At 51.8% G+C, this 27,202-nt stretch overlaps 1 protein-coding gene across 1 annotated transcript in view; it reads right to left on the bottom strand.

Moving 5' to 3' along the window:
* MARK1 (microtubule affinity regulating kinase 1) overlaps positions 1-27,202 on the bottom strand; it is a 1,129,886-nt gene that overhangs the window by 392,491 nt on the left and 710,193 nt on the right. The window contains exons 8-9 of the mRNA XM_088454765.1: positions 13,300-13,356; positions 1,049-1,285 (exon numbers count right to left, since the gene is read on the bottom strand). Of these exons, the coding sequence (XP_088310891.1) occupies positions 1,049-1,285; positions 13,300-13,356 (294 nt within the window). The remainder of the gene's footprint in view (positions 1-1,048; positions 1,286-13,299; positions 13,357-27,202) is intronic.

Here is a 27,202-nt window from a genome sequence, read left to right as displayed (position 1 = left end):
AGCACATCCCTGTCCTCACCACATAACTGACCCTAAGGATGACAGGTCAGCACATCCCTGTCCTCACCACATAACTGACCCTAAGGATGACAGGTCAGCACATCCCTGTCCCCCACCACATAACTGACCCTAAGGGTGACAGGTCAGCACATCCCTGTCCTCACCACATAACTGACCCTAAGGGTGACAGGTCAGCACATCCCTGTCCTCACCACATAACTGACCCTAAGGGTGACAGGTCAGCACATCCCTGTCATCACCACATAACTGACCCTAAGGGTGACAGGTCAGCACATCCCTGTCCTCACCACATAACTGACCCTAAGGATGACAGGTCAGCACATCCCTGTCCCCACCACATAACTGACCCTAAGGATGACAGGTCAGCACATCCCTGGCCTCACCACATAACTGACCCTAAGGATGATAGGTCAGCACAGATCTGTCCTCACCACATAACTGACCCTAAGGGTGACAGGTCAGCACATCCCTGTCCTCACCACATAACGGACCCTAAGGGTGACAGGTCAGCACATTCCTGTCCTTACCACATAACTGACCCTAAGGGTGACAGGTCAGCACATCCCTGTCCTCACCACATAACTGACCCTAAGGGTGACAGGTCAGCACATCCCTGTCCTCACCACATAACTGACCCTAAGGGTGACAGGTCAGCACATTCCCTGTCCCCACCACATAACTGCCCCTAAGGATGACAGGTCAGCACATTCCCTGTCCCCACCACATAACTGCCCCTAAGGATGACAGGTCAGCAGACCACTGTCCTCACCACGTAACTGACCCCAAGGGTGACAGGTCAGCAGACCACTGTCCTCACCACATAACTGACCCCAAGGGTGACAGCTAAGCGCAATTTACTGCATTTAATAATGTTTGCTGAATTTCTCAACAAAATTATAAACTTTTGGCCTAGAGGTGCCATGAAAAAAATGCTGATACTGTAGGACGCCATTATTCACTGGTCTACACGATTCTGCCTGGAAGCTGGGACAAGTGCCATCAGCTTCTGTATTAATACTTTCCATACCTTTAAATTTTGGCCATCAAAGGGTAATGACCCGCTCACTAATGTATAGAGGATGACACCGAGGCTCCACACGTCCACCTCCGGACCATCATACTTCTTCCCCTGAAAGAGCTCTGGAGCGGCATATGGCGGGCTACCACAAAACGTATCCAACTTGTTACCAATGGTAAATTCGTTGCTGAATCCAAAATCTGCTATTTTAATATTCATGTCGGCATCAAGAAGAAGGTTTTCTGCCTGTTTTAATAATAGATATTAGTAAGTTATTGTTCTTATCAGGTCTGAACTGCACAATGACATTAGAGAAGCCTCTGCTGTGCCTACTATCTGAGAAAGCACACAGAGAACAGCAGCTCTTCGGTACCAATGACGGATAACTAGAGACATACATTCCTAAAGCAAAAACAAAATGTAGGAGCAACTGGTGCCCAATCTCTGCCACCTAAGGAGAACTAGTGGGATTTCCCAACTTAGAGCAAAGTGAACAGAACTGAAAACAGGAGACTCTCCGGTGCTGAGAAGGGCACGTTATGGATGAACGCCGCCTGAGGAAGGGCCAGGTGCTGAGAAGGGCACGTTATGGATGAACGCCGCCTGAGGAAGGGCCAGGTGCTGAGAAGGGCACGTTATGGATGAACGCCGCCTGAGGAAGTGGCCAGGTGCTGAGAAGGGCACGTTATGGATGAACGCCGCCTGAGGAAGTGGCCAGGTGCTGAGAAGGGCACGTTATGGATGAACGCCGCTTGAGGAAGTGGCCAGGTGCTGAGAAGGGCACGTTATGGATGAACGCCGCCTGAGGTAGTGGCCAGGTGCTGAGAAGGGCACGTTATGGATGAACGCCGCCTGAGGAAGAGGCCAGGTGCACAGAAGGGCACGTTATGGATGAACGCCGCCTGAGGAAGTGGCCAGGTGCTGAGAAGGGCACGTTATGGATGAACGCCGCCTGAGGAAGTGGCCAGGTGCTGAGAAGGGCACGTTATGGATGAACGCCGCCTGAGGAAGAGTCAAGGAACGGTCAAGCAGACGGCTGCCACATTGTCACTGTCCGGAAGACCGCAGAAGAGATGCAGTGCTGGTAATGGAGGCTATGGGCCGCTATAGTATGCTGGTAATGGAGGCTATGGGCCGCTATAGTATGCTGGTGATGGAGGCTATGGGACGCTATAGTATGCTGGTAATGGAGGCTATGGGCCGCTATAGTATGCTGGTGATGGAGGCTATGGACCGCTATAGTATGCTGGTAATGGAGGCTATGGGCCGCTATAGTATGCTGGTGATGGAGACTATTGGCCGCTATAGTATGCTGGTAATGGAGGCTATGGGCCGCTATAGTATGCTGGTAATGGAGGCTATGGGCCGCTATAGTATGCTGGTGATGAAGGCTATGGGCCGCTATAGTATGCTGGTGATGGAGGCTATGGGCCGCTATAGTATGCTGGTGATGGAGGCTATGGGCCGCTATAGTATGCTGGTGATGGAGGCTATGGGCCGCTATAGTATGCTGGTGATGGAGGCTATGGGCCGCTATAGTATGCTGGTAATGGAGCCTATGGGCCGCTATAGTATGCTGGTAATGGAGGCTATGGGCCTCTATAGTATGCTGGTACTGGAGGCTATGACCCGCTATAGTATGCTGGTGATGGAGGCTATGGACCGCTATAGTATGCTGGTAATGGAGGCTATGGACCGCTATAGTATGCTGGTAATGGAGACTATGGGCCGCTATAGTATGCTGGTAATGGAGACTATGAGCCGCTATAGTATGCTGGTAATGGCGCCTATGGGCTGCTATAGTATGCTGGTAATGGAGGCTATGGACCGCTATAGTATGCTGGTAATGGAGGCTATGGACCGCTATAGTATGCTGGTAATGGAGGCTATGGACCGCTATAGTATGCTGGTAATGGAGGCTATGGACCGCTATAGTATGCTAGTAATGGCGCACTAAATACAAATCCAGCTAACGGTTTAGTTAATAATCTCTCCTGTTTATGACATGTACATTTTACTATAGAGGAACTCTTGGGCTATAAGTTCTGCAACTTTAAAACTAAATGTCTCTTCACTGGGCAGCACAGATGGTGTAATGGTTAGCGTTACTGCCTCACAGCACTGAGGTTGTGGGTTCAATTCCCACTACGGTGCTAACTGTGTTGAGTTTGTATATTCTCCCTATGGATTTTCTTCGGGTGCTCCGGTCTCCTGTCACACTCCAAAAATATACAGGTAGGTTAATTGGCTCCTGACAAAAAATGAACCTTAGTGTGTGAGCGGGTGGTAGGGAATATAGGAGCTGATTCAGACCCACTCGCTAGATGCGTACTCTCCCTCCCAGCGTATGCAAAATCGGCTAAGTGACAGCATGGCAGGCGATCGCACGGCAAGGCATAAGCACGCCCACTATATCTTGGCGTGCGATCGCTTTGTGTATGTAGACGCCCACCAGCCTGTTTCTTAAGACGTCCACTAGTGCACGTCCAGGAAGTGTATGCAAACATCGGGTACCATCGGCAGCGAACGCAGCGCTTAAGGTTGCCTATACCCTGCCGCAAGCACTCGGATCACTTCAGAGTGAAATCCCACCAAGTGACGTTTACGATGACGCTGCCTTTTAATTATGCACGCCTCTGAAATGGCATTGATACACTCGGGCACGCCTGCGATCGCACCTCCACTCCCCCGTTACTAGTGGTCAGCCCCTATCACCACCCACAAACGGCCTCTCCTGTCACTCATTCTGCTGGGCAGCCCATGAGCAGCGAGCGAACGCATCACGATCTCTCGCATTGATTCGCGCAAGTGCTTTGCGATACATACGCAGATAGCGACTATCGGCCAGCTACGAGCGTTCGCATCATAGCCAACGGGTCTGAATGAGCCACATAGATCGTAAGCCCCACCGAGGCAGGGACTGATGTGAATGGTCATATATTGTCTGTAAAAGCGCTGCGGAATATATGTATGCTATATTCATAACTGGTAATAACTAAATAAATAATAATAATAAAAATCACCCATTAAATGTCGCAGCATTGCGGTGTCTGCACAAAGTTATACACAGAGATTCAGGGCTACGACCTTACTTACTGTACAAGGGTAGATCTCAGCATTGAGCAGGAGCCGGATACAAAGTTGTACACATCTTACGACCGCAGCTCGTAAGATATGTACTGACCCGCCCACCTGCGTCCGCGCACATAGACACAGCATCGTCACACATTGGGGCAGATGTATGAAGCTCTGGAAAGTGATAAAGTGGAGAGTGATAAACGACCAACCAATCCGCTCCCACCTGTCATTTTTCAAACACAGCCTGTAACATGACAGTTGTGAGCTGATTGGTTGGTTGTTTATCACTCTGCACTTTATCACTTTCCAGAGCTTCATACATCTGCCCCATTATCTGATGTTAGCCGTGATGAGTAACTCTAATGGGAAGGTGGGAAGAGACACCGCAGACGTATTTCTTGCGTAAAAGATGGCAGACACAGGATATGACCCACCAGCACAATGGTCACGACACGCCTGCGTTTTAGCCAACACTCCCTGTTATCATCCCCAAACGCTATCTGACTGTCAATCACTGCAAATAAACACTGTAATGATAATAAATGAAGACCCTTGGGTGTGGTGAGGAGAGCAGCTATCTGGGGTTTTATACTCCCCAAATCTGTGTCTCAAAGTACTTCAGCGAGACCAAAAGCGCATGTTCCCCATTCTGTAACGTTAGCCGGCCGCAAACAGGTCAGCCCAGGGCTGGAATCCCTCGGAAAGTCAGGATCCCTCCCCTTCCACGCGAGGGACAACCAGCATAGGGCTCTTTCACTTTGCAAACTGACCGTGAAAAAGACCCCAGTGGATGGTTGAATTGCGTTGGTGTTTCAGATGGAGGACTCAGGTGCACTTTGGACTAACCAGAAAGGGGGAACCGAGCTGTGAGCAGTAAAGGACCCGGGATCAGCACTGCCATATTGGATTTGATCCAAAGCGCTTAAGAACTGTCTGTTGCCAGTCGTAATCGTGGATGTGCGCCTTAAGCTATGTTTAAAAGGGTTGGGTGCGATTGGTTGATAGTTATCATGTTGACATGAGAATGTTTATGTGGTCAAACTGTTGACATGCAGCCTGACACCCTCATAGCCCCCGTAGCCTAACCATTACCAACGTCATTGTCAGACTGCTGACATTTGACATGTTTGAACCAAATCGACATAAAAAATTGTGTTGGCAACATTTTGAATGTCAGCATTGTTATTTGTTGACCTTGTGATCGGATACCATTTAAAAGTAGAACATTAGTTAATTAAAAAAAAAAAACATGGGCCCCCCACCCCTAAATCAATAACCAACCTCAGACATTTGAGCCTAGGCTGCAATTGGAAAATTGGGGTTCCCCCTATTTTCCAATGAGCAGCACCAGGCTGAACTAGCCGGGGAGATAACGTTATAGCAGGGAGACACACAGCAGGGGTTCCCCCTATATTCCAATAAGCAGCACCAGGCTGAACTAGCCGGGGAGATAACGCTATAGCAGGGAGACACACAGCAGGGGTTCCCCCTATTTTCGCAGCACCAGGCTGAACTAGCCGGGGAGATAACATTATAGCAGGGAGACACACAGCAGGGGTTCCCCCTATTTTCCAATAGGCAGCACCAGGCTGAACTAGCTGGGGAGATAACGTTATAGCAGGGGTTCCCCTTGCCATAACGTTAACTAACCCCAAAAAACTGGTCATCCCAGGGCTGCATTCCCTCGGAAGGGGTAATGGTAATTAAAATATGAGATATGGTAAGAACTTACCCTTGTTATCTCTATTTCTACGAAGTCCATAGGGTTCCACAGGATACCTTGGGGTATAGGCGATGGCGGCAGACATCCAGGCACCACAGAGTTAAATTTTCAGCCTCCCAGGATGCGCTGGGGTCCCTCTCCTATACCCCGCCCCCGAGCCTCAGGCCACTCAGTTTCGTAACAAGCCATAGGCCGGAGCAGGAGCAAAAAAGAGAGAGAAGACAGTCTGGAACACACAAGAATCACATTCTCACCAGAAGGAGACGGAGAAACCGGTGACCAGATCAAAGCCCATCTGCAGTACAGGTGCGACAGGGTGGGAGTCCTGTGGAACCCTATGGACTTCGTAGAAATAGAGATAACAAGGGTTCTTACCATATCTCATATTTTCTACTTCAGGGTCCATAGGGTATCCACAGGATACCTTGGGGATGTCCCAAAGCAGTATCCTTTAAGGGTGGGGACGCTCCTGTGCTGTAAGGAGAATCCGCCGCCGAAAGGAAGCATCCTGAGAGGCGAAGGTATCAAAAGCATAATACCTTACAAAAATATGGACAGATGACCACGTGGCTGCCAATCACCGCTGAGGCGCCACGTCGAGCTGCCCACGAAGGACCCACAGACCTAGTGGAAGAGCTTTAATAGAGGATGGAACAGGAAGACCTGTGAATCCATCCTGCCAAAGTTAGCGTAGTGGCAGGCCAACCCTTTTTATGGAAATCAGAAAGGACAAAACCGAGAGTCTGATTTCCTAAATGGACTGGTACGGTCAACTTAAATTCTTAGCGCCCGTACCACAGCCAAATAGGCCTCACCAGCAGACAGGACTGGGGAAGTAAAGGCAAGCACTGCCCTGTTCCTAGGAAAGATGAGAAAAAGGGAGGTCTCCATGACAGAGCCTCCCATTCTGAGATCCTACTGGCCAAATTAAGAGCCAGAAGGAATACAGTCCTAGCCGTAAGCCATTTGAAATCCACTGAGCCCAGTGGATCAAATGGCGGTCCTCAGAGAGCCCTAAGGACCACAGCCAAATCCCAAGGAGCCACAGGTGGAACAAAGGGATGCTGAATATAACGTACACCCTGCACAAAGGTGCGGACATCAGGAAGAGTAGCAATCCTACACTGAAACCATACTAACAGGGCAGAAACCTGCACCTTCAGGTAAGCAAGGCGAAGACCGTTATCTAAGCCCACCTGTAGGAAAGCCAACCTGTGGATATCCGGAATACCCGAGGAGCCTAGCCTCTAGGGCGACACCTGAAAGAAAGTATACCATACCTAATGGTAAATTCTTGCAGATAAAAACTTCCGAGCTCTTAGCATGGACAGAGCCCCTGTTAACTATAGAGCTGGAAAAACTCCTAGACCTTAAGAGGGCAGTCTCCACCGCCACACCGTCAAGGACAGACAACCCAGGTCTGGGTATCAGCCAGGATCCTGAGACAACAGGTCCGGGCGTAGAGGCAACAGCTTCGGAGTGTTAACTGAGAGGCTCCGAAGATCTGAGTAATAGTGCCATCTGGCCTACGCTGGAGCTATCAGCAGGAGCGTGCCTCCTTCTTGCTATTACTGGAGGAAGAAGGGATAACGGAGGGACGAGGTACACAACTTGGAAGGTCCACTGGACCTACCTACGTCTATCAGAAGAGTCTCATCTCTGAAAGGCTCCACTTGTTCACCAGAAGATTGAACACCTCCTGATAAAGAGGACATTTCCCTGAATGCACGTCTTGACGGCTGAGAAAGCCTGCTTTCCATCTGAGGATTCCTGAATGAACACTGCCGATGACGGCAGGGATATAGCCTTCCACCCAAGCCAGAATTCGGGACACCACTGTTAGTGTCGCCTGACTTCGGGAACCTCCTAGGTGGCTTACATAAGCCATCATGATGGCGTTGTCAGACTGTACCTGCACGGTATTTCCGTTGAGGACCTGTCCTGCATGCTGGAGAACCTTGAATACTGCTCAGAGTTCTCAGATGTTTATGGGAAGCGCAAAAACTACTGGTGTGAACCTGCCCTGGAACAAGTGTGGACCCGTCACTGCTTCCCAGCCACGGATACTGGCGTCCGTCGTCAGAAGGACCCTGTCCGCAATCCCAAAGGGGGTGCCCCTTGTTTAGGTGAGCTTTCTGCAGCCACCAGGCCAGAGAGAGACAAACCTCCGGGGAAAGCCTATTGACTTTATCCTATGGGGCAACCCATCCCATCCGGAGAGGATCAAGTTCTTTAGAGTGAAGCTGGGTACTCCACCATGTCGAACAGCGACATCCTGGAACCCAGGATCCACATTGCCAAGTGAATAGACACTCGGCGACTCTGCATTACAGGCAAATGTACGCAGTTGCCTGCAGAGATCTTTTCCTCAATCACAAAGATCCTCAGATGTTGGGATATGGAGCATCCTCTGTGAAGAATCAGAGAGGACCATTTCCAGTTTATCAGTCAACCCTAACGTAGCAACACAGATATTGTCCGTTGCATATGGCACTGAAGTATCTCTGGAGACCGTGGTAACCACAGGAGGTCACTCGGATAGGGTAACAAGCGGACCCCCCGCATCCGCAGGTGGGCTGCCATAACTACCATGACCCTGGTAAACCATGAGGCGCGGAGGCCAGACCAAGGGGCAATGCCAGAAACTGGAAACGCTTATCGACCACTGCAAACCTGAGGAAAACACTGGTGTGCTAAGATAAGAGGGATATTCAGGTAGTCACCCTGAATATATCCAACGACACCACAAAATTCCCAGGCTCCACTGAATGATGGAATGCAAGGTCCCTCTCCCGAACCGAGGAACCCTTAAGAATTTGTTGAAGGATTCGAGGTTGAGAATGTCCTGGTAAGCCCCATTGGGTGTCTGTACCAGAAAGAGGATGAAGTAATACCTCGTTCCCCTTTGGGGCAACGGAATAGGTACTATAACTCCTGCCTGGAGCATAGAGTGTAACACCCTCAAAAATTACAGGGCCTTGTCCTGAATTGACAGAAGACCTGTAACGAAAAACCGTCTGGGAGGCTTTTACCGGGAAGAGAGGACATACCTTCAAGAAAATACTTCTCTTACCCCAGTGTCCGTGGTGGTCAGACACCAGCACTGGGCGAACTGGAGAAACCGGCCTCCAACTCTGGGGGCTCCCGAGAGGAGGCCCGTCCCGTGAGGCTGAAGGCTTATAGTCCAACTTGGGAGTAGGACGTCTTGCACTCTAAGCCTGTTCTTATGGCTGAGCAGATTTCCTGGCTACTGACTGTCTTGGAAAGCTGTATTTTAGACTTACCCTGGCCTCACAGGGCCGAAAAGACAAAGTCCCAGACCCTGATGGGACTGTAGCCGATGGCAGACACGCAGACGTAGCTGCTGCCTGCAGGGCCACAATTGCGTCCAGACGAGGGCCAAACAGGACTTGTCCCGTAAAAGGCAAAGCATTCCAAATGGAATCTGCGTCCGCTTTCCAAGAGCGCAACCACAGGGAGCGGCAAGCCGCTACTGCTGCCGAGGAGATTCTGGAAAGGAGTAGGCTATATGTAAGACCGTCTCATTATGAACGTGGCAAAGTCTCTGAGAATTTGCCACTATCCACCTGCTCTGCTGGAGAGTCAGTGTGCAGAGATCCAGTTACCTACTCAGTGTTCCATGGCTCTGGCCCCCCAGCACACGGCCATAGCCGGCCTGGAAGCCCCTCCAGCAAGGGAATATTGGATTTTAGATATATTTGCACCTTGCAATCTGGAACCTCTTTCAAAGAGGACCTGGAGGGCATGGGCAACGTAGCACTCCTCACTAGGCGTGTAACATGAAAATCTACCCGTAAAGGTAACTCCCATTCGGAAATGTAATTATCCGCAAAAAGGGTATGCAAAAGGTCAACCGTTTTTGAGGCTGGAACCGCTTACCCTGAATTTCCACACCTCCTCTAAATGATCCACCTGACCAGATAGAGGAATTACAGTGGCAACACCCTTATCCTTAAAGAAGGCATATTTGGATTTAGCCACGGGGGATATGTAATAACCAAAGCCGCACGGACTGCCCGTAGAAGGCCAGGTATATAGACTTTAGACCCAGACTACGCCTCCTTTGCACTAAGGGGCTCGTGTCTGAAAAAGTCAATAATGTCACCGTCATCAGACGTCATGTCTTTACCCGTCTGAGACCCGAAAGGCCGTTTAGAAGGCTGAAATGGTGACTCCCCCTGTAAAACGTCCATCAGGTGCTATACCATTTGGACAATAAATTCACCAACACAGGCTCCTGCGAGACCTGGGGGGGCGAAAAGCAGGATACACTGGGGTACCATCAACTGTCCAGGGACCCCTGCATGTGATGAGACCACCACAGGCTGCGATAACCCCTATGGGGAAACGCAGGGGGCGTTGCCCACAAAGGCTGTAAGCATCTTAGCCAGCCGAGGGCGGTCCCCTTTTCTTGTGCAGGCACAGTGACAGAAATGGGGCGTGATATATAATACAACATGCCCTCCATAAACCCTCAGCGTCTACATATCCCTCCGCTAACTGCACATGATATCAGTACATTATAGCTGGAAGAGGATATCCTCGTTCACTTTCCGACATGAGGAGTGTGAACGGAGCGTATGTGACCTCCCACACAGAAAAACCACGATTACTGTGAGGTAATAAACACCCTGCAACACCGCTCCGCAAGGGCTGTAGCAGAAGAACAGGGATAGGAAAAGGCTGACAGTCAGAAATGAAAGTACAGGCAAACAGCGCTAGCATTTAAGTCACATACAATGCACAGATAACATCCTGCATTACAAGCTCTGCAATCAACTACACAGACCAGAGCCTGGTAGGAAACAGTGCTGCATACACTGACCTTAATTGAAGGAGAGGTATGCGGAGGACCCGGACTGCAATGGCATCTGTATCAGCTTCCAGCAGCGTTTGCCATCCCCAGCACATGTAGTGAGAAAATGGCCACCGAGGAGCAGAGAGGAGGCGGGCCCGGGGGAGGAGCGCTGACACAGCCCGCTCAGACCGCTGTGGAATGGCACTGTGCAGCGGGGGAGACGCCGGCTGTGAGACAGGGAAGGCGTTCTCCCCTGGCGTGCTATTAACCCCTGGGACGCCGCGCTGTACCGCACATGCTGCGGCCCGCTGTCCCTGGTGGTCTAGTGGAAGGCGCAGGATCAGTACCTGGCCCCACGCGCAGCCGGTCCCCAGGGAGCCCCCTGCCTGGGGACCAAACAGGACTGTGTTACGGCGGGTGCCCACCGCGGGACCCCACCACTTACCTTGTTCCCCGTGCATCCGGCCACAGTCCAGGTAGCCGGGGATCACCGCTAGCTGTGACCCCAGCTACCTACCAGCATCCCCGGATCGGTACCGGCGTTCTGGTACCGGCGGGGTGTAGGAGTGACAGCATGGACGTCAATACTGACTGTCCTATGCTGGAGCACTCTAGTTGTGCAGCCACAGCTGCGAAGAAATATTCAGGGGCCTTAAAAAGACCCCCCTCTGTACGGTGCGACTGGTCCGGCCAGGCACCGACGAAAACTGAGTGGCCTGAGGCCCGGGGGCGGGGTATAGGAGAGGGACCCCAGTGCATCCTGGGAGGCTGAAAATTTAACTCTGTGGTGCCTGGATGTCTGCTGCCATCGCCTATACCCCAAGGTATCCTGTGGCAGGGCCGCAACTAGGGGGGGGCTAGAGGTGCACGTGCACCGGGAGGGGATTGCCTGGGGGTGAAAAAGAAGACTCTGCCATCTGAAAATGGCCGCCGCCGAAGAGGAGACTAATGCTAGAGGTCCTTACTGGACCTCTAGTGTCTGTCTCTTTGTTAGCTGCGGCCATTTTTGGATGGCCGTTTTCAGTAGATTCCATGCGGACTAGCCGTCCGCATGGACTCTGCTGAAAACGGCCATCAAAAAATGGCCGCCGCCAAGGAAGAGACGGATGCTAGAGGTCCTACTGGACCTCTAGTGTCTGTTAGCAGAGCGCAATGCACACAGCGTTCCCGGAAGTGCCGGGAACGCTGGCGCTGCAGGGAGAGGATGCTGAGAGCTGCATCTTCTCCCTTCAAACCCCCCTGGCAACGAGCATAAACCCCCCTGGCTGAGCATAAACACCCATGGCAACGAGCATGGAACCCCATGGCAACGAGCATGGAACCCCTGACAGCAAGCATGAAACCCCCTGACAATGAGCATAAATCCCCTGACAACAAGCATGAAACCCCCTGGCAATGAGCATGTAACCCCTGGCAACAAGCATGAAACTCCATGGCAACGAGCAGGTAATTTTAAAGTAATTAGAAGCATTACTGTGGGGCATAAAATGGTGTCGGGCAAATATGTAAGTGGCACTTTTTTAATAGGCATTACAGTGTGTGGCATAATGTGTAATGGGCATTATGGTGTATGGAATAATGTAAGTCACTATACCAGGGACGTCTGAGTAATGCACTGCCTTATGGAGGAGCAAGGACAAAATCCAGGTACGGGAAGGGAGGGGGGCGCAAAATTGCTGCCTTGCACCGGGTGACAGATATCCTAGTTTCGGCCCTGCCTGTGGATACCCTATGGACCCTGAAGTAGAAATAGTTAAATATAATTATTCTTTACAAATGCCCGACAAGTCCCAGCAAGCCTCCCCCAACATTAGGGGCCTGCTGGCGCTTGTAGTCCATCTGTAAAAGAAATATTAAAACAAAGACACACACACAGATTGTTGTAGTAAATTATTAAAAAAGAAAAATGCTCCCCATCAAATCCCTCATTCTTCACTTTAATACTCTCAAAATCCTGGGATGAGGTCCTCTACGATCCATGTAGCATCCACGATTTTTAGCAAACCCCCAAGGGGTTTATTTGCGAAGCATTGGGTTGTAAAACCTAGCGCTTCTGATTGTGTTTATACCCGATATTTAAAAGGGCAATGATTTTACTGGCCATGTCTTGCTAGAAAAAGCATTGCACTTTTAAATATTGGACATAAACATGTTCAGAAGGGCCGAGGCTTCGTAAATAAACCCCCACACCAGTTTGCTGTGTCTCCCAGCTTTGGAAGAAATGTATAAAGCCTGAATATATCTTCTGTTCTACTGATCATTTTCTAAATAAAAGGCCAGTGGTGCACCCCAGGGGGTTTCTGCGTACCCAGACATCCCCCCTGACAGACTGAATAATGAAGCGATTTGGGGAGTGAGCGGGGCCTGATGATGTGATTCTATGAATCTGGCATTGTGCTGCACCGGGGCAGGGCTTGGCATATGCCCACCACTCTGTTCTGACCCGTCCCCTGCTCCGGCCTGTCCAGTTACATTTTGGCTTACTGGCCCTTTTGGTGAAAGTGTCCAGCAACCTGATAATGTGAGGAAAAGGCGATTTAAGCAGAAACAAATATTGACTATATGTCCAGGAATACATTTAACATAGATAAAAATTACCATGAGCAGAAGCAAAAATATAAAAAATACCCAATATATTACCTTTAAATCTCGATGCACAATACATTTTTGATGACAATACTGCACTGCGGATACGATCTAAACAGAAGAAAAAGAGCAGCGTTAGTCACAGTTATCTCTAACGTGGCGGCATTATAATAGGATTGATCAATGTATGATCTGCTGCTGATGGTTTAATACTGGACTGAGGGGGAATAGCTGGAGTTCGGCCCTGTGGTAAATGGGAATGGAAGTATAACGAGCAAAACCATTTCTACTTTCAAGGATGCCACAAAATTTCAGAGACATAAAGTGCCCGTTGTTGTATGAACAGCGGAGGCAGCCATTTTGTAGCATGTAGCAATTCTCATGATAATGAAGGACAAATGGGTCACTAGAAATTAGTGACAGTAATAGCACTTTCACTTCATTGCACAACCCAATAAAACAACAACATATGACCTAAGGCCAACTGAGTATATTTTGGTTTGTAACTAAAAAAAAATAACCCCAAAACAAAATATGAAATAACCATACATCCAGCTGCACCTATAATGTGTACAAGCCTGGCGCACCCACCCCTGCCCTCCCAGTAACATTGTGCACGCAGTACTTCTAGTGTTGGTAAGAACTCCCAAATCACAAATGCTGTACTGAGAAGTGTATTCATTTAAACTTCCCCAGGCGGCAGAGCATTGGCGAAGGACTCTCCTGCTACTTGTTAGAGGGTGGGCTTAGTCCTCTGATACGCTATAATAGTACATAACAATCACCAGCAAGTGAGCCCCTGTAATATAATATTACACACTGCCAGCAAAGCAGCTGCAACCTAAGATCATTGTACAGAGGGCCTGATTCAGACCCGCTATGCGCTCGCAAGCGGGTCGATGGTGGCCCAGTGCGCATGCACGAGACCCGGAGAGCGACGGGCAAGCCGTCGCTCCGAGTCTCGCACCAAAGGGGGCGTGTTGTCGATGTTGAGTGACAGCACGCTCCCTTTGGTGGGCGGGCCGGGGGAGTGGCTGCCCAAACGGAGGCGTTCCCATGTGAACGCCTCCGTCTGGGGACGGCCCCACTGACATCACGAGTGATGTCAGTGGGAGAAATTTCGGCTCTATAAGAGCCAAAATCTCTCTATGGCTTGCGGCAACGAGACCCTACCACAAGGGTCTCGTCGCAAGCTCGATGGTCGTGATGGTCTTGACCATCGCGACCATCTTCCTGGCCACTCTCTATAGCTGTGGGTGGCCAGGAGGCCGTTCAAAAAAAAAAATAGCCTGGCCCTGATTCAGAGCGAGCGCTCTGTCAGAGCGTCAGGCTCTGAATCAGGGCCAGAGTTTGCAGGCAAGATATATAGTATATTATATGCCCAATCAATTTTTCCTTCCAACACGCTACAAATAAGAATGTTCAGGTTTGCAGTGAATCCAAACTGTAGTATATAGAAGAGCTTCTTTGTGCCACAGAATGGCATAGTGATTGGAGCACTGGGCACTAACAGCCTCGTCCCTAATGGCTGCTAGCAGCTGTGTGTTACAGCACTGGGCACTAATAGCCTCGTCCCTAATGGCTGCTAGCAGCTGTGTGCTACAGCACTGGGCACTAATATCCTCGTCCTTTAATGGCTGCTAGCAGCGGTGTGTTACAGCACTGGGCACTAATAGCCTCGTCCCTAATGGCCGCTAGCAGCTGTGTGTTACAGCACTGGGCACTAATATCCTCGACCCTAATGGCTGATGATAGCAGCTGTGTGTTACAGCACTGGGCACTAACAGCCTCGTCCCTAATGGCTGCTAGCAGCTGTGTGTTACAGCACTGGGCACTAATAGCCTCGTTCCTAATGGCCGCTAGCAGCTGTGTGTTACAGCACTGGGCACTAATAGCCTCGTCCCTAATGGCCGCTAGCAGCTGTGTGTTACAGCACTGGGCACTAACAGCCTCGTCCCTAATGGCTGATGATAGCAGCTGTGTGTTACAGCACTGGGCACTAATATCCTCGTCCCTAATGGCTGCTAGCAGCTGTGTGTTACAGCACTGGGCACTAATAGCCTCATCCCTAATGGCTGCTAGCAGCTGTGTGTTACAGCACTGGGCACTAATAGCCTCATCCCTAATGGCTGCTAGCAGCTGTGTTACAGCACTGGGCACTAACAGCCTCGTCCCTAATGGCCGCTTGCAGCTGTGTGTAACAGCACTGGGCACTAATAGCCTGGTCCCTAATGGCTACTAGCAGCTGTGTGTTACAGCACTGGGCACTAATATCCTCGTCCCTAATGGCTGCTAGCAGCTGTGTGTTACAGCACTGGGCACTAATAGCCTCATCCCTAATGGCCGCTAGCAGCTGTGTGTTACAGCACTGGGCACTAACAGCCTCGTCCCTAATGGCTGCTAGCAGCTGTGTGATACAGCACTGGGCACTAATAGCCTCGTCCCTAGTGGCTGCTAGCAGCTGTGTGTTACAGCACTGGGCACTAATAGCCTCGTCCCTAATGGCCGCTAGCAGCTGTGTGTTACAGCACTGGGCACTAATAGCCTCGTCCCTAGTGGCTGCTAGCAGCTGTGTGTTACAGCACTGGGCACTAACAGCCTCGTCCCTAATGGCCGCTAGCAGCTGTGTGTTACAGCACTGGGCACTAATAGCCTCATCCCTAATGGCTGCTAGCAGCTGTGTGTTACAGCACTGGGCACTAATAGCCTCGTCCTAATGGCTGCTAGCAGCTGTGTGTTACAGCACTGGGCACTAATAGCCTCGTCCCTAATGGCTGATGATAGCAGCTGTGTGTTACAGCACTGGGCACTAATAGCCTCGTCCCTAATGGCCGCTAGCAGCTGTGTGTTACAGCACTGGGCACTAACAGCCTCGTCCCTAATGGCTGCTAGCAGCTGTGTGTTACAGCACTGGGCACTAACAGCCTCGTCCCTAATGGCCGCTAGCAGCTGTGTGTTACAGCACTGGGCACTAATAGCTTCATCCCTAATAGCCGCTAGCAGCTGTGTGTTACAGCACTGGGCACTAACAGCCTCGTCCCTAATGGCTGCTAGCAGCTGTGTGTTACAGCACTGGGCACTAATATCCTCGTCCCTAATGGCTGATGATAGCAGCTGTGTGTTACAGCACTGGGCACTAATAGCCTCGTCCCTAGTGGCTGCTAGCAGCTGTGTGTTACAGCACTGGGCACTAATATCCTCGTCCCTAATGGCTGATGATAGCAGCTGTGTGTTACAGCACTGGGCACCAATAGCCTCGTCCCTAATGGCTGCTAGCAGCTGTGTGTTACAGCACTGGGCACTAACAGCCTCGTCCCTAATGGCTGCTAGCAGCTGTGTGATACAGCACTGGGCACTAATAGCCTCGTCCCTAATGGCTGCTAGCAGCTGTGTGTTACAGCACTGGGCACTAATAGCCTCGTCCCTAATGGCTGCTACCAGCTGTGTGTTACAGCACTGGGCACTAACAGCCTCGTCCCTAATGGCTGCTAGCAGCTGTGTGATACAGCACTGGGCACTAACAGCCTCGTCCCTAATGGCTACTAGCAGCTGTGTGTTACAGCACTGGGCACTAACAGCCTCGTCCCTAATGGCTGCTAGCAGCTGTGTGATACAGCACTGGGCACTAATAGCCTCGTCCCTAATGGCTACTAGCAGCTGTGTGTTACAGCACAGGGCACTAATAGCCTGGTCCCTAATGGCTACTAGCAGCTGTGTGTTACAGCACTGGGCACTAATAGCCTGGTCCCTAATGGCTGCTAGCAGCTGTGTGTTACAGCACTGGGCACTAATAACCTCGTCCCTAATGGCCGCTAGCAGCTGTGTGTTACAGCACTGGGCACTAATAGCATTGTCCCTAGTGGCTGCTAGCAGCTGTGTGTTACAGCACTGGGCACTAATAGCCTCGTCCCTAATGGCCGCTAGCAGCTGTGTGTTACAGCACTGGGCACTAATAGCCTCGTCCCTAATGGCTGCTAGCAGCTGTGTGTTACAGCACTGGGCACTAACAGCCTCGTCCCTAATGGCCGCTAGCAGCTGTGTGTTACAGCACTGGGCACTAATAGCCTCATCCCTAATGGCCGCTAGCAGCTGTGTGTTACAGCACTGGGCACTAACAGCCTCGTCCCTAATGGCTGCTAGCAGCTGTGTGTTACAGCACTGGGCACTAATATCCTCGTCCCTAATGGCTGATGATAGCAGCTGTGTGTTACAGCACTGGGCACTAATAGCCTCGTCCCTAGTGGCTGCTAGCAGCTGTGTGTTACAGCACTGGGCACTAATATCCTCGTCCCTAATGGCTGCTAGCAGCTGTGTGTTACAGCACTGGGCACCAATAGCCTCGTCCCTAATGGCTGCTAGCAGCTGTGTGTTACAGCACTGGGCACTAACAGCCTCGTCCCTAATGGCTGCTAGCAGCTGTGTGATACAGCACTGGGCACTAATAGCCTCGTCCCTAATGGCTGCTAGCAGCTGTGTGTTACAGCACTGGGCACTAATAGCCTCGTCCCTAATGGCTGCTACCAGCTGTGTGTTACAGCACTGGGCACTAACAGCCTCGTCCCTAATGGCTGCTAGCAGCTGTGTGATACAGCACTGGGCACTAACAGCCTCGTCCCTTATGGCTACTAGCAGCTGTGTGTTACAGCACTGGGCACTAATAACCTCGTCCCTAATGGCCGCTAGCAGCTGTGTGTTACAGCACTGGGCACTAATAGCCTCGTCCCTAGTGGCTGCTAGCAGCTGTGTGTTACAGCACTGGGCACTAATAGCCTCATCCCTAATGGCCGCTAGCAGCTGTGTGTTACAGCACTGGGCACTAATAGCCTCGTCCCTAATGGCTGCTAGCAGCTGTGTGTTACAGCACTGGGCACTAACAGCCTCGTCCCTAATGGCCGCTAGCAGCTGTGTGTTACAGCACCGGGCACTAATAGCCTCGTCCCTAATGGCCGCTAGCAGCTGTGTGTTACAGCACTGGGCACTAATAGCCTCGTCCCTAATGGCTGCTAGCAGCTGTGTGTTACAGCACTGGGCACTAACAGCCTCGTCCCTAATGGCCGCTAGCAGCTGTGTGTTACAGCACTGGGCACTAATAGCCTCATCCCTAATGGCCGCTAGCAGCTGTGTGTTACAGCACTGGGCACTAATAGCCTCGTCCCTAATGGCTGCTAGCAGCTGTGTGTTACAGCACTGGGTACTAATATCCTCGTCCCTAATGGCTGATGATAGCAGCTGTGTGTTACAGCACTGGGCACTAATAGCCTCGTCCCTAATGGCCGCTAGCAGCTGTGTGTTACAGCACTGGGCACTAACAGCCTCGTCCCTAATGGCTGCTAGCAGCTGTGTGTTACAGCACTGGGCACTAACAGCCTCGTCCCTAATGGCCGCTAGCAGCTGTGTGTTACAGCACTGGGCACTAATAGCCTCATCCCTAATGGCCGCTAGCAGCTGTGTGTTACAGCACTGGGCACTAACAGCCTCGTCCCTAATGGCTGCTAGCAGCTGTGTGTTACAGCACTGGGCACTAATATCCTCGTCCCTAATGGCTGATGATAGCAGCTGTGTGTTACAGCACTGGGCACTAATAGCCTCGTCCCTAGTGGCTGCTAGCAGCTGTGTGTTACAGCACTGGGCACTAATATCCTCGTCCCTAATGGCTGCTAGCAGCTGTGTGTTACAGCACTGGGCACCAATAGATTCGTCCCTAATGGCTGCTAGCAGCTGTGTGTTACAGCACTGGGCACTAACAGCCTCGTCCCTAATGGCCGCTAGCAGCTGTGTGTTACAGCACTGGGCACTAATAGCCTCGTCCCTAATGGCCGCTAGCAGCTGTTGGTTACAGCACTGGGCACTAACAGCCTCGTCCCTAATGGCTGCTAGCAGCTGTGTGTTACAGCACTGGGCACTAATATCCTGGTCCCTAATGGCTGATGATAGCAGCTGTGTGTTACAGCACTGGGCACTAATAGCCTCGTCCCTAGTGGCTGCTAGCAGCTGTGTGTTACAGCACTGGGCACTAATATCCTCGTCCCTAATGGCTGCTAGCAGCTGTGTGTTACAGCACTGGGCACCAATAGCCTCGTCCCTAATGGCTGCTAGCAGCTGTGTGTTACAGCACTGGGCACTAACAGCCTCGTCCCTAATGGCTGCTAGCAGCTGTGTGATACAGCACTGGGCACTAATAGCCTCGTCCCTAATGGCTGCTAGCAGCTGTGTGTTACAGCACTGGGCACTAATAGCCTCGTCCCTAATGGCTGCTACCAGCTGTGTGTTACAGCACTGGGCACTAACAGCCTCGTCCCTAATGGCTGCTAGCAGCTGTGTGATACAGCACTGGGCACTAACAGCCTCGTCCCTTATGGCTACTAGCAGCTGTGTGTTACAGCACTGGGCACTAACAGCCTCGTCCCTAATGGCTGCTAGCAGCTGTGTGATACAGCACTGGGCACTAATAGCCTCGTCCCTAATGGCTACTAGCAGCTGTGTGTTACAGCACAGGGCACTAATAGCCTGGTCCCTAATGGCTACTAGCAGCTGTGTGTCACAGCACTGGGCACTAATAGCCTGGTCCCTAATGGCTGCTAGCAGCTGTGTGTTACAGCACTGGGCACTAATAACCTCGTCCCTAATGGCCGCTAGCAGCTGTGTGTTACAGCACTGGGCACTAATAGCCTCGTCCCTAGTGGCTGCTAGCAGCTGTGTGTTACAGCACTGGGCACTAATAGCCTCATCCCTAATGGCCGCTAGCAGCTGTGTGTTACAGCACTGGGCACTAATAGCCTCGTCCCTAATGGCCGCTAGCAGCTGTGTGTTACAGCACTGGGCACTAACAGCCTCGTCCCTAATGGCCGCTAGCAGCTGTGTGTTACAGCACCGGGCACTAATAGCCTCGTCCCTAATGGCCGCTAGCAGCTGTGTGTTACAGCACTGGGCACTAATAGCCTCGTCCCTAATGGCTGCTAGCAGCTGTGTGTTACAGCACTGGGCACTAACAGCCTCGTCCCTAATGGCCGCTAGCAGCTGTGTGTTACAGCACTGGGCACTAATAGCCTCATCCCTAATGGCCGCTAGCAGCTGTGTGTTACAGCACTGGGCACTAATAGCCTCGTCCCTAATGGCTGCTAGCAGCTGTGTGTTACAGCACTGGGCACTAATATCCTCGTCCCTAATGGCTGATGATAGCAGCTGTGTGTTACAGCACTGGGCACTAATAGCCTCGTCCCTAATGGCCGCTAGCAGCTGTGTGATACAGCACTGGGCACTAACAGCCTCGTCCCTAATGGCTGCTAGCAACTGTGTGTTACAGCACTGGGCACTAACAGCCTCGTCCCTAATGGCCGCTAGCAGCTGTGTGTTACAGCACTGGGCACTAATAGCCTCATCCCTAATGGCCGCTAGCAGCTGTGTGTTACAGCACTGGGCACTAACAGCCTCGTCCCTAATGGCTGCTAGCAGCTGTGTGTTACAGCACTGGGCACTAATATCCTCGTCCCTAATGGCTGATGATAGCAGCTGTGTGTTACAGCACTGGGCACTAATAGCCTCGTCCCTAGTGGCTGCTAGCAGCTGTGTGTTACAGCACTGGGCACTAATATCCTCGTCCCTAATGGCTGCTAGCAGCTGTGTGTTACAGCACTGGGCACCAATAGATTCGTCCCTAATGGCTGCTAGCAGCTGTGTGTTACAGCACTGGGCACTAACAGCCTCGTCCCTAATGGCCGCTAGCAGCTGTGTGTTACAGCACTGGGCACTAATAGCCTCGTCCCTAATGGCCGCTAGCAGCTGTTGGTTACAGCACTGGGCACTAACAGCCTCGTCCCTAATGGCTGCTAGCAGCTGTGTGTTACAGCACTGGGCACTAATATCCTCGTCCCTAATGGCTGATGATAGCAGCTGTGTGTTACAGCACTGGGCACTAATAGCCTCGTCCCTAGTGGCTGCTAGCAGCTGTGTGTTACAGCACTGGGCACTAATATCCTCGTCCCTAATGGCTGCTAGCAGCTGTGTGTTACAGCACTGGGCACCAATAGCCTCGTCCCTAATGGCTGCTAGCAGCTGTGTGTTACAGCACTGGGCACTAACAGCCTCGTCCCTAATGGCTGCTAGCAGCTGTGTGATACAGCACTGGGCACTAATAGCCTCGTCCCTAATGGCTGCTAGCAGCTGTGTGTTACAGCACTGGGCACTAATAGCCTCGTCCCTAATGGCTGCTACCAGCTGTGTGTTACAGCACTGGGCACTAACAGCCTCGTCCCTAATGGCTGCTAGCAGCTGTGTGATACAGCACTGGGCACTAACAGCCTCGTCCCTAATGGCTACTAGCAGCTGTGTGTTACAGCACTGGGCACTAACAGCCTCGTCCCTAATGGCTGCTAGCAGCTGTGTGATACAGCACTGGGCACTAATAGCCTCGTCCCTAATGGCTACTAGCAGCTGTGTGTTACAGCACAGGGCACTAATAGCCTGGTCCCTAATGGCTACTAGCAGCTGTGTGTTACAGCACTGGGCACTAATAGCCTGGTCCCTAATGGCTGCTAGCAGCTGTGTGTTACAGCACTGGGCACTAATAACCTCGTCCCTAATGGCCGCTAGCAGCTGTGTGTTACAGCACTGGGCACTAATAGCCTCGTCCCTAGTGGCTGCTAGCAGCTGTGTGTTACAGCACTGGGCACTAATAGCCTCGTCCCTAATGGCCGCTAGCAGCTGTGTGTTACAGCACTGGGCACTAATAGCCTCGTCCCTAATGGCTGCTAGCAGCTGTGTGTTACAGCACTGGGCACTAACAGCCTCGTCCCTAATGGCCGCTAGCAGCTGTGTGTTACAGCACTGGACACTAATAGCCTCGTCCCTAATGGTTGCTAGCAGCTGTGTGTTACAGCACTGGGCACTAATATCCTCGTCCCTAATGGCTGATGATAGCAGCTGTGTGTTACAGCACTGGGCACTAATAGCCTCGTCCCTAATGGCCGCTAGCAGCTGTGTGTTACAGCACTGGGCACTAACAGCCTCGTCCCTAATGGCTGCTAGCAGCTGTGTGTTACAGCACTGGGCACTAACAGCCTCGTCCCTAATGGCCGCTAGCAGCTGTGTGTTACAGCACTGGGCACTAATAGCCTCATCCCTAATGGCCGCTAGCAGCTGTGTGTTACAGCACTGGGCACTAATAGCCTCGTCCCTAATGGCTGCTAGCAGCTGTGTGTTACAGCACTGGGCACTAATATCCTCGTCCCTAATGGCTGATGATAGCAGCTGTGTGTTACAGCACTGGGCACTAATAGCCTCGTCCCTAATGGCCGCTAGCAGCTGTGTGTTACAGCACTGGGCACTAACAGCCTCGTCCCTATTGGCTGCTAGCAGCTGTGTGTTACAGCACTGGGCACTAACAGCCTCGTCCCTAATGGCCGCTAGCAGCTGTGTGTTACAGCACTGGGCACTAATAGCCTCATCCCTAATGGCCGCTAGCAGCTGTGTGTTACAGCACTGGGCACTAACAGCCTCGTCCCTAATGGCTGCTAGCAGCTGTGTGTTACAGCACTGGGCACTAATATCCTCGTCCCTAATGGCTGATGATAGCAGCTGTGTGTTACAGCACTGGGCACTAATAGCCTCGTCCCTAGTGGCTGCTAGCAGCTGTGTGTTACAGCACTGGGCACTAATATCCTCGTCCCTAATGGCTGCTAGCAGCTGTGTGTTACAGCACTGGGCACCAATAGATTCGTCCCTAATGGCTGCTAGCAGCTGTGTGTTACAGCACTGGGCACTAACAGCCTCGTCCCTAATGGCCGCTAGCAGCTGTGTGTTACAGCACTGGGCACTAACAGCCTCGTCCCTAATGGCTACTAGCAACTGTGTGTTACAGCACTGGGCACTAACAGCCTCGTCCCTAATGGCTGCTAGCAGCTGTGTGATACAGCACTGGGCACTAATAGCCTCGTCCCTAATGGCTACTAGCAGCTGTGTGTTACAGCACAGGGCACTAATAGCCTGGTCCCTAATGGCTACTAGCAGCTGTGTGTTACAGCACTGGGCACTAATAGCCTGGTCCCTAATGGCTGCTAGCAGCTGTGTGTTACAGCACTGGGCACTAATAACCTCGTCCCTAATGGCCGCTAGCAGCTGTGTGTTACAGCACTGGGCACTAATAGCCTCGTCCCTAGTGGCTGCTAGCAGCTGTGTGTTACAGCACTGGGCACTAATAGCCTGGTCCCTAATGGCTGCTAGCAGCTGTGTGTTACAGCACTGGGCACTAATAGCCTCGTCCCTAATGGCTGCTAGCAGCTGTGTGTTACAGCACTGGGCACTAACAGCCTCGTCCCTAATGGCCGCTAGCAGCTGTGTGTTACAGCACTGGGCACTAATAGCCTCGTCCCTAATGGTTGCTAGCAGCTGTGTGTTACAGCACTGGGCACTAATATCCTTGTCCCTAATGGCTGATGATAGCAGCTGTGTGTTACAGCACTGGGCACTAATAGCCTCGTCCCTAATGGCCGCTAGCAGCTGTGTGTTACAGCACTGGGCACTAACAGCCTCGTCCCTAATGGCTGCTAGCAGCTGTGTGTTACAGCACTGGGCACTAACAGCCTCGTCCCTAATGGCCGCTAGCAGCTGTGTGTTACAGCACTGGGCACTAATAGCCTCATCCCTAATGGCCGCTAGCAGCTGTGTGTTACAGCACTGGGCACTAACAGCCTCGTCCCTAATGGCTGCTAGCAACTGTGTGTTACAGCACTGGGCACTAATATCCTCGTCCCTAATGGCTGATGATAGCAGCTGTGTGTTACAGCACTGGGCACTAATAGCCTCGTCCGTAGTGGCTGCTAGCAGCTGTGTGTTACAGCACTGGGCACTAATATCCTCGTCCCTAATGGCTGCTAGCAGCTGTGTGTTACAGCACTGGGCACCAATAGATTCGTCCCTAATGGCTGCTAGCAGCTGTGTGTTACAGCACTGGGCACTAACAGCCTCGTCCCTAATGGCTGCTAGCAGCTGTGTGATACAGCACTGGGCACTAATAGCCTCGTCTCTAATGGCTACTAGCAGCTGTGTGTTACAGCACTGGGCACTAACAGCCTCGTCCCTAATGGCTGCTAGCAGCTGTGAGATACAGCACTGGGCACTAATAGCCTCGTCCCTAATGGCTACTAGCAGCTGTGTGTTACAGCACTGGGCACTAATAGCCTGGTCCCTAATGGCTGCTAGCAGCTGTGTGTTACAGCACTGGGCACTAATAGCCTCGTCCCTAATGGCTGCTAGCAGCTGTGTGTTACAGCACTGGGCACTAATAGCCTCATCCCTAATGGCTACTAGCAGCTGTGTGTTACAGCACTGGGCACTAACAGCCTCGTCCCTAATGGCTACTAGCAGCTGTGTGTTACAGCACTGGGCACTAATAGCCTCGTCCCTAATGGCTGCTAGCAGCTGTGTGTTACAGCACTGGGCACTAATAGCCTGGTCCCTAATGGCTGCTAGCAGCTGTGTGTTACAGCACTGGGCACTAATAGCCTCGTCCCTAATGGCTGCTAGCAGCTGTGTGTTACAGCACTGGGCACTAACAGCCTCGTCCCTAGTGGCTGATGATAGCAGCTGTGTGTTACAGCACTGGGCACTAATATTCTCATCCCTAATGGCCGCTAGCAGCTGTGTGTTACAGCACTGGGCACTAATAGCCTCATCCCTAATGGTCGCTAGCAGTTGTGTGTTACAGCACTGGGCACTAATAGCCTCATCCCTAATGGCCGCTAGCAGCTGTGAGTTACAGCACTGGGCACTAACAGCTTCGTCCCTAATGGCTGCTAGCAGCTGTGTGTTACAGCACTGGGCACTAATATCCTCGTCCCTAATGGCTGATGATAGCAGCTGTGTGTTACAGCACTGGGCACTAACAGCCTCGTCCCTAATGGCTGATGATAGCAGCTGTGTGTTACAGCACTGGGCACTAACAGCCTCGTCCCTAATGGCTGATGATAGCAGCTGTGTGTTACAGCACTGGGCACTAATAGCCTCGTCCCTAATGGCCGCTAGCAGCTGTGTGTTACAGCACTGGGCACTAACAGCCTCGTCCCTAATGGCTGATGATAGCAGCTGTGTGTTACAGCACTGGGCACTAATATCCTCGTCCCTAATGGCTGCTAGCAGCTGTGTGTTACAGCACTGGGCACTAATAGCCTCATCCCTAATGGCTACTAGCAGCTGTGTGTTACAGCACTGGGCACTAATAGCCTCGTCCCTAATGGCCGCTAGCAGCTGTGTGTTACAGCACTGGGCACTAACAGCCTCGTCCCTAATGGCCGCTAGCAGCTGTGTGTTACAGCACTGGGCACTAATAGCCTCATCCCTAATGGCCGCTAGCAGCTGTGTGTTACAGCACTGGGCACTAACAGCCTCGTCCCTAATGGCTGCTAGCAGCTGTGTGTTACAGCACTGGGCACTAATATCCTCGTCCCTAATGGCTGATGATAGCAGCTGTGTGTTACAGCACTGGGCACTAATAGCCTCGTCCCTAGTGGCTGCTAGCAGCTGTGTGTTACAGCACTGGGCACTAATATCCTCGTCCCTAATGGCTGCTAGCAGCTGTGTGTTACAGCACTGGGCACCAATAGATTCGTCCCTAATGGCTGCTAGCAGCTGTGTGTTACAGCACTGGGCACTAACAGCCTCGTCCCTAATGGCCGCTAGCAGCTGTGTGTTACAGCACTGGGCACTAACAGCCTCGTCCCTAATGGCTACTAGCAGCTGTGTGTTACAGCACTGGGCACTAACAGCCTCGTCCCTAATGGCTGCTAGCAGCTGTGTGATACAGCACTGGGCACTAATAGCCTCGTCCCTAATGGCTACTAGCAGCTGTGTGTTACAGCACAGGGCACTAATAGCCTGGTCCCTAATGGCTACTAGCAGCTGTGTTTTACAGCACTGGGCACTAATAGCCTGGTCCCTAATGGCTGCTAGCAGCTGTGTGTTACAGCACTGCGCACTAATAACCTCGTCCCTAATGGCCGCTAGCAGCTGTGTGTTACAGCACTGGGCACTAATAGCCTCGTCCCTAGTGGCTGCTAGCAGCTGTGTGTTACAGCACTGGGCACTAATAGCCTGGTCCCTAATGGCTGCTAGCAGCTGTGTGTTACAGCACTGGGCACTAATAGCCTCGTCCCTAATGGCTGCTAGCAGCTGTGTGTTACAGCACTGGGCACTAACAGCCTCGTCCCTAATGGCCGCTAGCAGCTGTGTGTTACAGCACTGGGCCCTAATAGCCTCGTCCCTAATGGTTGCTAGCAGCTGTGTGTTACAGCACTGGGCACTAATATCCTCGTCCCTAATGGCTGATGATAGCAGCTGTGTGTTACAGCACTGGGCACTAATAGCCTCGTCCCTAATGGCCGCTAACAGCTGTGTGTTACAGCACTGGGCACTAACAGCCTCGTCCCTAATGGCTGCTAACAGCTGTGTGTTACAGCACTGGGCACTAACAGCCTCGTCCCTAATGGCCGCTAGCAGCTGTGTGTTACAGCACTGGGCACTAACAGCCTCATCCCTAATGGCCGCTAGCAGCTGTGTGTTACAGCACTGGGCACTAACAGCCTCGTCCCTAATGGCTGCTAGCAGCTGTGTGTTACAGCACTGGGCACTAATATCCTCGTCCCTAATGGCTGATGATAGCAGCTGTGTGTTACAGCACTGGGCACTAATAGCCTCGTCCCTAGTGGCTGCTAGCAGCTGTGTGTTACAGCACTGGGCACTAATATCCTCGTCCCTAATGGCTGCTAGCAGCTGTGTGTTACAGCACTGGGCACCAATAGATTCGTCCCTAATGGCTGCTAGCAGCTGTGTGTTACAGCACTGGGCACTAACAGCCTCGTCCCTAATGGCTGCTAGCAGCTGTGTGATACAGCACTGGGCACTAATAGCCTCGTCCCTAATGGCTACTAGCAGCTGTGTGTTACAGCACTGGGCACTAACAGCCTCG

Source organism: Taudactylus pleione, unplaced genomic scaffold (genome assembly GCF_031769625.1).
Source record: "Taudactylus pleione unplaced genomic scaffold, aTauple2 ptg000631l, whole genome shotgun sequence".
Classification (NCBI taxonomy): Eukaryota; Metazoa; Chordata; class Amphibia; order Anura; family Myobatrachidae; genus Taudactylus; species Taudactylus pleione.
This window is presented reverse-complemented; position numbering and strand designations above follow the sequence as displayed.